This window comes from Nanorana parkeri, unplaced genomic scaffold (assembly GCF_000935625.1).
Source record: "Nanorana parkeri isolate BGI_ZX_2015 unplaced genomic scaffold, ASM93562v1 scaffold993, whole genome shotgun sequence".
NCBI lineage: Eukaryota > Metazoa > Chordata > Amphibia > Anura > Dicroglossidae > Nanorana > Nanorana parkeri.
This window is the reverse complement of record NW_017307261.1, coordinates 474,456-487,208: the sequence shown is the minus strand read 5'-3', so window position 1 is coordinate 487,208 and position 12,753 is coordinate 474,456. Positions and strand designations below refer to the sequence as shown.

Below are 12,753 nucleotides of genomic sequence, written 5' to 3'. Positions count from 1 at the left end.
AGGATAGATAGGTAGGTACCCCCAGATGACAAGCCACATAATGAGGCCAACAAATAAAGGTTCTCGGAAATCAACATTTGATGTTGGTCATTCCAGATGTGGTTGGGCTAAGTGACCTGGTCGTTCAGTGTAGGACTAGTCTTGATGGTGGATGAGTGAAAAATATAGTGTTACAAAATCAAATATAGGGCAAGCATGTGTTAGCACAGCGTCCTTACTTAGGGATCACCCAATCCCGGCAGCCATTTAATTTATTCAGCTAAAAAAAGTTGCCATGGACTCTGAGCTTTTTTTTTGTTGTCAACAGAAGTACATTTTGCTTGGCTTCCTTAAAGTACCTACTAGTCCTTAGACTGGACTAACTGGCTGCTGAATTTGTCTGTACTTTTTCAGCCTCTGTACTTACTATGTGGACATACAGTGGGCAAAACTTTAAAAAGCAATCGGTGGTTATGGTACAAATAAAACACATAAAATCTACCAAATACAATCAAAATGTCCTATTTGTTTGATCCCTTCGCACAGGGCAATGCCTTGAGGTTCTGCAATATCAGACTTGTACAAAGTGTATTTTAAAGCATGCAAACTAAATTCTCCTGTGGTAAAAAGGCTCTGTATATAAACTGTCCTGACAGTACACTGGTAACACTAAAAAAAAATATTTGAAGGTTACTCATTTGCATACCTTAGGAAAACAATGAATGCGCACTATAAAATTTGCACTATTTCCTGAGTACCTAACAATTTGGTCTGGTCTATGTACATAAATGATAGGCTGAAAGGCAGCCTAAATATAATAAGCCTTTCATTTAATAACCCTGCCGCACAATCCAGCAGTGAATGTGATTTTTTTTTTAGATTAAACAAGTTCTATTGATTCCTCGATAATTGATTTTGTTGATATAGGAAAATTCTGAAAATGTACTTTGTTTTTACTAGAGAGAGCTGAGGTAGATGATTTGTACTCTTCAGTGTTCTGAGTACATATGTCAGGAAACAGAAACAAATCACACAACCTAAGGTAGACTCAACTAAACATTGGAAGGGAATGGATCGGAACAAAAATGTGAAGTGGGCAATGGGGAAAAAAAACAAAGTCTAGATGACCACACAAGCTAGACTAGTGGAAGGAAATGGCTAGTTGATTTAGATGACGTAACATGAACATCAAGTCAGTTTCTTGTAGCTGTTAGCTGGTCCAATGAAGGCCATGAGATTATTCTAGGTCTAGGTAAAAAAATACAAATGGCTGCAAAAGTGTAGTTTTAGAGTAAACCTTCCTGAGAGACTCATGAGGACTTCTATTATCATCTCCCTCTGATGATGCTAGTAGTTGGCTGGCTAATACACTGACCCACCGTATTCAATAAGCATGAGGGTAAAATATGAGAACCAGACAATTAGAATGTACAGAATCAGGAGTAGCAATGGCAGCCCCTAGGTTTCTCAGGAAAGGTTTTCATGAAGTCAGCTGGCAAGAGGACTCATTTGCACCTTGCCTAATCAGAGAGGGACCTCTAATCTAATGATGCCACTTCTCAAAATCATGCCCATCTGGCAGAATACAGAATAATACTTTATCTTTCAAAAGAAAATACTGATTCTGGATTTATTTAATCAGGCAAACGAGAAAAAACACACTTTATTACATGCATTGGTGGTTTCAGAAAGTCAAAAATTTGTTTTTAAAACAATAAAAAATTGATGTAAAATGAAACATTTTTGGCACCTTTTAAGATGCCCGAAAACTTTGGCAACAAAATTGGTTAACAAGAAAGCAAACCATTGAAACGGACTGAAAGTACATCAACTGTCTATGGAATAAAGCTGTACATTTCAATTTCAGCAGAACTGAGGGAGAAGTCTCCTGTGCAGATAAAGACCTAGATAAGACAGGAAAGCAGACATCGAAGGGATTAAAAAAAAACAGCCAGGCATATAACCTGCCTTTCTCTGGGCAACTTTAGAAAGGGAGCTGCATACAAAACTTAGGTCCTACCTGTGCTCTTTATGACGCCAAAATAAACGGTTTTGGCCAAAGTTTACTTTAAAGTATACCTGTACCAGTGCATGTTAAGATTAACACAAAACTGAATAATAGGCAGGAAAAAGCCCCCTGACAAAGCTGCCAGGCCCTTATAGAGTAAGAGGAGTGCAGAAATACCCCGATTCCCTTAAGGCAAACAGTCGATGTCTGAGCACTCTATCGCCTTTTCAGAATGTATAGCATAGCACTGCAGTATGGAAATAGATAGGAGAAAGCTGGCAGGATGCTATCCTCAACACAAACAGTTCTTTGCTGTCAATTTCCACAACAGGTTTGAATATAAATGGCTGCTGTGATGAGCACTTTGGACTGTTCCGATTAAAAGATGAACTAGGCCCTATTTCCTTTGTCTGTGGCTATTTTTGTGCCCTCACCTCACTCTTCCATGGACAGAGTGGAGATTGAAACCACATTAGACTTATTCAGTAAAACGGTGCAAAGAACTAAGGGCTGTGCCCACACCAATCAATCAGAATCCCTCTTGTACTGATCTGACAGAAGTAGAGGAAATTCTGGTTTGTTCCTATGGGTCATTGTACTTTTTGAATAAATGTGTCATTTATAAAGACAGGGGATGTTTACAGCTAAATCACATGTGACAATAAATGTAACAGAATGAAAGATAGATGGGAAAATAAAACAAAACATTGGTGGTAAAAATTCCCATTGAAAAGAGATCACACCGACACACATATATAAACAAATCTGAAAGATTCAGGGATTCAGAGCCCAAACAAAACCCTGGATCATGCTGTAGGCAACCAATGTGACCACATACAATGACAGGTTGTAAATGGATTGTAATAGGTGTGGCCAAATCTATAGTGAAATGCATTGACCATATTTTATATCCATGTGTGCAACCAGATTGCATAAGCTACTGTTTAGGTTGAATGATACAAAAGGTCTCAATATGTGCTAGGCCACAAATGATTCAATCCAATCATAAAACGTGACTGAGATTATCTAAAATAGTGACTGAATGCGAACAAACCATTCAACACATTTCTAGTTCTACGTGGCAGCCAGAAGAATTGTTCGGTCAGAATTTGTGAGTGTGTGTGTGGGTCATCTTACATTTACTTATTTATTCTTTCTAATTACCAGTTGGTTATAGAATTCGATTTGAATGCTGTGAATGGCAACAACGCAAATATTTTTTACAATCAACATATAAGAAAACTAGTTTGTAAGACTAGATTGAAAAAGGTATAGTCAGCTTAAAGGACAAGCTTAAAAAGAATTGTGGCGAAGATGCCTTAAGATATATCCATAAAGCCGTCACAGGCTGCAATAAATCATCTTTCCATGTTGTTACACTGAGGCCCACTTGGACTGTTTGTTAAAACACCTAAGCAATGCAAATACCACTGGTGTACTTTTTCCTTCAGTTACCATAGATGGACTACTACTGGTTGCCCACAGACATGTCGATCAACATCTGACCCTGTCAATACTTTGACATACGCATTCAGGCAACCTGCAACAAATGGCAATTTGTACCAGCCAGTCAAGACTGCAGACGTGTACGGAGTCAAGTTATTTATATGTATCAAAAAATACTAAAACTGGAAGAGGATAGTGGTAAACATCTCAATTCTGAGGAGCTGTGGAAGGCAATGGCCATCACGTGTTTTAGTGTAACATTTACTGCAGAAAAATTGTCAAGTTATTAAATAAAATTCATATAGCTTTTTATTACACACTAGATCATCCCTTGAAATTTTAGGCTAATCGTTGCAGGGCTTTAATTGGCACTGCGACGCTACAAGTGGGAAAAGTCATTAAACTTAATGCCCATTTAACTGTTCAGAGTTCATTTCAAAGAACAGACTATTTGTAATGGTTTCGGATACCAATGGGCCCTGCCCTTCTCACATTCAACACTTATCGCCCTGAAGGGAAGAGCACTTATATAAATGGGTGTCAAGGCAATTTATCTTTGGTTTTTAGATTTCTTTGTATAAAGCATACTCCCAATTGGAGATACGAGTAGGAAAGCATACAGACTCACATACAGTCACTGTCCTATAAAAGCAGAAGTTACACTCATTAAACCATGCTGTAAAACATGGCTGTAACATTCCACCGTGAATAAAGGTGCACTCCCAAAAATACATTCATATATTTACAGTCAAACTTACATTTTTGACAATTAGAATTTGCTTTGTCAATTCAGAGCAAAAAAAAAAAGTTATCGGTTTAGGCAAGCAATTAAAAATATGAAGCAACGCCATCATGTTTTTAAATGAAATTAAAATGAAGCGGTCCCAAGATGCCAAACTGGATCATTCTAGAGAGGAGATAATAGGGCATCATGGTTCATTTCAAAATAAAGGATTCATACAATGCCACTAGATTGCAACCTTGACATATAGGGTACACATCGCCAAACATATGTTTTTCTTTGTACCCTCTACAGCTTGTACTTTAATTGAAGTGACACTAAATCAGAAGTTAAATCTCAGAAATGCATTCAAATACCTTAACTATTAATCCAAATGTATCTGATTTGTGTATCACTCAGCCGTAGAGCCTCAAATCATCATCTTCTGGAGGGTGGCTACTTTTGTTCCCCATGGTCCCTGTGTGTGTTGTAAAGCAGCCACCACGCCAAGCTCGCTCCCGTGATAGACTCCAATCTCAATACAAATTAGTAAACTAAATGTGAGCTGTAGTCCATAACGGGAGCGAGCTTGGAGTGATGGTTACTTTTCTTTCCCATGGTCCATGTGTGTGTTGTAAAGTAGCCACCCTCCAGAAGGAAGAACAGTGTCAGCACCAAATTCAGAGATGATTTGAGGATCTACAGCCGAGTGATACACAATGTCCAGTATTGTTAATACTTCAGAGTTAAATCTTAAAATGACAGTCGAATACCCCGAGTTTAGTGTCATTTTAATTACTAAATGCGTTCTCTCTAAATTTCCCAATGCTTTCGTTTATTTGAACGGAATATTTTAGCCAAATTTGCACATTTTAAAGACATTTTCTCACTTTGCAGAGAGTAATATTTGGCACAAAACTAGATTTAGAGTTGCTGAAAATGCATCCGAAATAAGCTAGTTTACTGGATATCTAATGCCTGAAATATATTCAGCAAAGTCCTGATTTCTCTGCCGATCATTTACACACCTGTCTGTTTGTGACTTGCATCAAACGTTCACTGGTGGTGAATCAATCACTGTCACTTAAAACACACATCCAATAGATTCACAAGCAGTGATTGTTTGGCGAATGTCAGATTTACCGATTTATAAATAGGACTAAAAAGGTTAGGCTTATTAGTCCAATCTGAAAACAGTCAAATGAACACAAATAAAGCTGAGCTTATAGCCTTCCCTAGTCCATTTTTAGGCAATGTGTCAAGGATAGTGGATTCACTTTAAAATGATACTTAAACGTTTGGTGAATGACTGATGGATTTGTTTCCTCACTAAAGTCAGAAACTAAGTGGGCCTACCTAAAAAAGCTACCAGCTATCATTTAGCTAGTAGAAATAAGCTATAAGCAGTCATTTAGATCCTCATACTATACAAGTGTTGATAACTTTTGTTGATCTGACATATCAAATCTGGAACAAAATCGGACTGAGTGTGGTCAGCATTAGCAAAACATACATTTCAGGTCTTGGACTTTAAACTAGAGTATTTAAAAGGTTGGTAAACTGAATGAGTTACTCATTTTTCCATACAGGACAGTAATATAAGACCAGATATACAGACAGTAAAATAACCTATAGGTTTGTAATCGGCCTGTCTAGAAGAAAAAAAATAACCAGTTGGTGGTAGTATATTTTTTGGCTCTATGAAATAATGAGTGATCAAAAGCTATTTTGAGCTTTCATCTGAACTATAGGAAATATCTTCCTTCAGTTTAACAATTCACAGCATGCATGATATGGCTATGTTTTCAAGGAGTGAGGCCTAGATTGGTACTTATTAACATAGTCCCTGCTGGAAAAAAAAAAGAGGTATTGGACTATCTGGCAATTATAACATAGTGTGGGCTGGTTTAAATGGACCCAACCGCATACTGTGTATACATGCCATACTAATCTAATCAGGAACAGAAGGGTAAGAATAAAACACTTTACTGCCTCTCATTCAGAATAAGGAAGGCTAATGTCTACAAAGTTCACTGTTGATGGAGACTAACTTTGGTGACATGGGATAAAAACTAGAATCCAAAGCATGTGCTGTCAAACAAATTTTAGAAAACAAAAAAGATCACCGACCCCAAATATAGCTGAGCTGACTTATCATTATTAGTGTAGCTATGAACCCTAATCTCTCCTCCTTAGTAAAGAGGTGGTGTCATAGCAACTTCTAGTAACACAAGTTAAAAAAGCCATATACACACACATTTTAAAGGGTCAGGTTTCTCTCGTACTGGCTTGAGAACATTAAGTGCAGCCAGAATATAAATTGGAGTGAGCCATGTAAATTTTAACATTCCAAAAATAGAACTGCTGTTAAACAGATAACCCTTACATCAGTCTTCTTTAAGGAGATCAGGGTTGAACAGTATGCAGATCAGTTCATATAAAATTCAACAAACAAGTTTTTCCAAGGTAGGAAAGAAAATCTTTGGTTGGGGGGAAGATTGACTTAAGCTTGAATACAAAAATGAAAATTTGACAAATAGACACGCTGACTAAAATAAAACTCTTCAAACAACTGGAAATATTAAGTGGGTGAGATTTAAATGTTTGCCTTAGATTTACAAAAAACACATGAAACACTTCATGTGACACTTTAACGCAGCCAAAAACCATTCCCCATTAGCATAAAAGAAGTTTGTGCCAATATGCTGCTTGCAGTGTCGTTATTAAGAAATCATCCACCAAGATGTGTTCACAGCGCATGGCCTCCATTCACAAAAAACTTTACACAACAATAAGGATCCTTATTTTCAGCCACGTTATTATAATTTACAAATCTCATTGGATTTAGCTAAAAATAACTGTCACATTTTTGACAATAGGTTTTTTTATCCTGGTGATTTAGCTTTGTGAATGGAGTCTAATAATGCCCCCATGAATAACCCCCGGGAACACACTTGGCTGCAAAAACTATTACGGCATAAATATTCTTATTTTAATCAGCGTGCTTTTATTTAACATTCTAAATTAAAAAGGAATTAATTTTAATCTAAACATCAATTAAATCTTCTATTAGACTATTAGTGAAAACTATTCACATTGGTTTTTGCTACAAACATTCAGTGTACACTTAAGTCTATTGTCACTTGAGTCTGTTCAACTGATGTGTCAATGTGTTTTCTATAGTACTGCGGAAACAGAATGAAAGGTAGCTATTGCGATAAAAATCTCATACTGGACGATACAGTATATTGTTTATCCAGATTACAGCAGAGCTACAAAACGTCAGCTTTCTGACTAATCAAGGTTCTGTAGAGTATTCATTTCTGTCCATGTCCACCAATATCTCCTTACTAGTCTGACCCCTACAGAGACATGACATAACACAACTGTTGGGTCTTCCTGAATGTTGCTTAACCCTCTTATGTACAGACAAGAAAACAATTTGACCTTTACAAGTTGTGCTTCATCTTTATACCTATTCACTGCCTGCGGGCTAATCAACAGGAACATATGACAAGCATTCAGCAACACACACTCACACATTCATGCGTCGGGTGCCAAATGGAATTTGGAAAATGAACGCAATTTTGAGGAAGAAGCAATGATTCAGACATTCAGCATCTACTACACTAGGCATCACATGACTTAAATAGGACAAAAACATTGCAGGTATTAGAAATTGATTTTCAGTTGCTGAGGTATGTGAAATTTGATCAGAAATAGAATAAAACACTTTGATGAATTTGCATACGGAGGTATCTTCTGTTCTGAAACGCACTGAGGTAATACACAAAGTGTCCTCTGCTGCAGCAGCACAGGTAAAGGAGGAATTTAAAAATTTGGTTATAGAGGACACAAGTGTGTTTTTTACAAAGAAAAAAAAAGTACATTTCAATAATATTCCTGGTATTGTTTTTAAGTTTATAGCCCTTTTTGGCTTAATTCACAAGAAACATTCTCTTAGGAGGTATAGTCTTGTCTGCCTTTGCTTAAGTTGTCCATATCTGAGGTAAATTTGAAAGCAATGTTTTGTGCAGGATACGAAAAATAAAACAACACCCCTCCTTCTAAGAGGTTTTGAGGTAGATTTTCCTTCCCAAGTATTTTGTTTTTATGCTTCACAGGCTCTACTTTTGCAGATTACAGTTTTTAGGTTTGTAAGGAAAAAAATAATGAGGTAGGTGCTCAATAATGTTGTATATTATACTTCTTGAAAGAATTTCCCTGAGACAGTTTTGTGTTGAAAACTGATTAGAAGGCAAGAATCCGATTATTACCAAAGTCGACCACGACAATTGTGCCATCAGGTGTAACAGCTATACCGGATGGGCGGTCCATCTGGCCAAAGCCACTTCCTTGGGTGCCAAATTTACATAAGAAACTTCCATTTGGCTCAAAAATTTGTACTCTGTGGTTTCTAGAATCTGCAACAATGATGCGTCCTTCCTGATCTACGGCAACACCTTGAGGCCGCAGGAATTGCCCATTGCCTGTGCCCTCGGAACCCAAGAAATGTGCTGACTGGCAGTCCGGCTTGATTATGAGCAGACGATGGTTATTAAAGTCAGTAACAACTAGGTACCCATCTTGACTGAATGCCACACCGCGAGGAGAGTCAAAGTGCTTCCAGAGAGCACCTTCAAAGCCGTACTTGTTCAGGAATGTCCCGTCTGGACCAAATAATTGGACACGGTGATTTCGAGTGTCAGAGACAAGGATCTTCCCCTCTGAATTGACGGCAACATCCCAAGGGTAGTTAAACTGGCCATTCTTGGTCCCTTTCTCACCAAATTTAAGTAAGAACTGGCCCTCAAAAGTGAATATTTGAACACGATGGTTGTCCTTATCTGCTGCCACAATCCTACGAGAACTGTCACACGCAACACCAGCAGGCCGGTCAAACTGGCCAGGTCTTGATCCCAAACTGCCAAACTTGTGGTGAAAAGTACCGCATGGCTTAAAGATTTGGATGCGGTTGTTGCTTCGATCAGCAACAATAATATATCCTTCCCTATCCACACAGACACCCCAGGGACGGCAAAGTTTTCCATCGTGATCACCCTCTCCCCCGAATGAAAGGGAAGGAAGCCCAATCCCCAAGTAGCAACGACCTGACTTCACATTGACTTTAAATGGGCTTTTTTCAATGTGCTGATTGCACACCATTACAGAGATAAGGTGTTCGCCTTCAAGTTGCGGCCTATAACTAACCAAATATGTACCATTCATCTGATCCGTGACATCAGCTGCAAACAGATTTCCATCAGGACCCATAACCAGTACAGTTATAAGGTCACCACCTGATAACCGTGCTTCACCGTCATGGTCATAGCCAATAACAGTGAATGATGCAACTTTGCCCTGAAGGGCTCGTTTTAAGCCTTCTCCTGTGGCTTTTGTTAGTGTGGCAAAAGCCCCACTGCTGACTAATCCCATGGACTTTATGGCAAGGTACAAGGCCTGGTCAGGGGGAGTGAACATGATTCTATCGTCTTCTTGAAGCTGTAACAGACCTCTAGCATTTTTTATATCTTGCACTTGAGCTAAGACACGATCCCGGGCAATAAGGATATCCATTGTGCAGCCTTCTTCCAAGACCTGCTGTACTGCATTGATTGTGCTGTCCAGTTTGTTTAGAGCCTGGTGGAGTTTATCAACCTGGTGGTAGAGAGACTTTGCTTTCACTTGACGAATCTTTTCAACCTACGGAATAAAAAAAAAGTATTGCTATAGATTACATGTAAATTTACCTCATGGTTTATTTTTTCAATAGCACTTTATTTGTAGTTTGAAATGAAACAATTTATACATATAACTAGCAGGTGCACCGAAATGAAATTTTTTAAACGAAACCGAAAATGAAAACAAATGTCAGGCCAAAATGTTTTTTTTCCCCAACATTTTAAAATCTTTAAAAATATTTTATTTTAACTTATTTATTTGTATTAAATATTTTTATTTTCTTTACTTTACTGTTGGGGGCTTCGGGGGAAATATTGGGGGTCTAAACAGACACCTGATATTTGCCTTTTAAAATAGAAAAAGAGTTTGAGAACACAGAGTCCACAATCTCTTTTTCTGTATCCGCCGTTATAAATTAACAGGAATCCTCTATACAGAGTGTTCCTGTTCATTCATATATTGTGGAGATATTGTGTTTACCATGTCCACAATCATGAATGAACAGGAAGTGATTTTGATCACTTCCCATTCATTCATAATTGGAGACACAGTAAACATACTATGTAATCAATGATTTACAAACACACTGATCACTGAGTGCTTGCACTCGCTTCTCCATCCTGACACGGTCACAGGACGCTGAGCAAGTGGTGCGGGGAGGAGAGCTTAGTCTCCTCTGACAGGTGATTCCTAATCTGTACCGCCAGCCCGGCCTCCTATGACAGCTGTCTCCAGCCACACACCACCCCTCTCCCGATCTGTCACAGGAGGCTGGACGGGGCGGGGGGAGAGACGCGGGCCGCTCACAGCGCTCTCTTCCCACATCGCTCGGCCTCCTGCAACAGTTTTTCTCCTCCCCGCTGGGACACAGAGCAGCGCCAAAAGTGCCATTTTCGGACGATATGTTTTGGCGACTAAATTTTCGGTGCATCCCGATATATGACACAACTGACCATATTATATTAAAGAAGAAGATTTTCCTGGATGGGGTGGGTGCAAGATAAGGAGGCCTGTATTTGTTTTGATGAGGAATTTTCATCTTGGTCACCAACTCGCCCTCCAGCTTGTTACTTGGACAAAGAAGGAGCATTGCCAGACTCTTACAACAATCTATTCACTATACTTCTTTCTGATAGCAAGCTCCAAGTGTTAAACTGACAGCACTTTGCAATATAGTAGAGTCTGTCTGGATCATTGTGCTGCCTTTCCCATGCAGGGCAATGCTTGCAAACAGGTTCACTTTAATGCCAGCCCATTTTATCCCTCGCCGCTCCCATGGCTCAGCTAAACAAAGTGGTCTATCTGGCACTCCCAGGTGTGAAGGCCCATGCAACTCACTTCTTTTCCTTTTTTCTAAAAGTGCTGGTGCTTGATGGTTGAGTAGAAAGAATGTCCCCAGCCTGCTGTAACCTTTATAGTTCATGCACACCAATGTGCGATGACTGTAATTTTCCTGCACCTGATCAAAGCCAGTCACCGCAAAGCCTTAGAAAACAATTTGCTCTGTTCACATCACAAAGCTGTCCTGAGGTGGGTTGCAGTGCACTGTGTAAAAATGAAGACATGCTGCATTTTTCAGCAATGCACCGAAGCTCACCTTAAAGTCACCTGCATCTCTGCAATGCATCTCTGCACAGAAATGAATGAAATGTACTGACACATGGACACCAGCCTGCTCGATAAAATGGATTATTGTAGCGAGCAGGCTGGTGTGAACAAGCTTTAAGTGTCAGCTTGGAGCTTGTACAGAGCATCTCATTCCTATTAGTGATAAGGCTGAGCCCAGCCCAGTTCCTCCCAACCCAATCACTTATGGAGAGGCACATTACCCGCCCTGAAGCTATACGCCACAAAGGGGTAGGGAATGCTCCTGCCGTCACTAATTGAATCAGGAGGAGGGGTGGTGGTGGTTACCGTTTTGAGTGGGCATGGGGTGAACTCAGGCAAACTGGGTTTGGTCCAAGCCAAGCCTCATCTCTACTCTCTATGACAGGGAAACGCAATGACAGGGGTTGGAAACGCGATGACAGGGGAGAGAAACGCGATGACAGGGGAGGGAAGGAAAGCCAAGGATAAGAAGCTGCAGGGGCTTCCATTAAAATGAACCTGTTGCCCGGGGGCCTGACGCCCTGCCCACTGTTCCCCTTACTTCTTTTCCCACCCTCCTCATTTCCCTACCTCCTCTCTCCGCCCCTCTCTCCTTCCTGCTCCGCTCCCCTCCTTCTCCCAATGCTGGATTCCACTTTCCTCTCCCTTTCTAGACTCTGGCCCCCCCATCCCCCCTTTTTTTTGGTAGTATTTCTGTGTACTGTCTAGATCAGTGCTCCCCAACCTTTTTATCGCTGCGGACCGGTCAACATTTGATCATTTTAGCGTGGCCCGCTGAGGGGGGGACGTTGATTGTTTATATTTTAGATTGTTTTGATTTAATAATCTTAAATTGTATTTAAATATGCCTTCAAAATAAAATAGTTACACCAAAAAATGAAAGCGTTGGAATTCTTCACCTATTCCACCACCGAAAAACTGGGCGAGATTACGTTAAAATGTGTGACCACGTCACTGGTCACACATTCTAACGTAGTCTCAAACTTTGATAGATCACATGCCTACCTGTAATCATTTAATCAGAGAAATAGATTATAATGGGGAACATTACAGCGTAATATTCCCCATTATAATCCACTTGTCTAATTACAAGAAAAAGCATGAAATAGGTGTACACAACTACTATCCCCCCCCTGCCCCCCGCCACATATCTATGACCCCTTTACAACCCCCCATCCCCATATCTATTAGGCCTCATTCACACACGAATCGGCTTGCACGTACAGCTCCGTGCTGCGTGCGGGGCCGTACCAAGTAGCTGCCGGGAAGGACAGGTGCTGCGTGTGATTAGAACGCAGCCCCCGTCCTT

The 12,753-nt window shown here is 39.8% G+C and overlaps 1 protein-coding gene across 1 annotated transcript in view; it reads right to left on the bottom strand.

Annotated features, from left to right (window-relative positions):
- Positions 1-8,405: 8,405 nt before the first annotated feature.
- Positions 8,406-12,753, bottom strand: part of TRIM71 (tripartite motif containing 71) — a 77,299-nt gene continuing 72,951 nt past the window's right edge. Inside the window, exon 5 of the mRNA XM_018566964.1 lies at positions 8,406-9,857. Coding sequence (XP_018422466.1) covers positions 8,406-9,857 — 1,452 coding nt within the window. The remainder of the gene's footprint in view (positions 9,858-12,753) is intronic.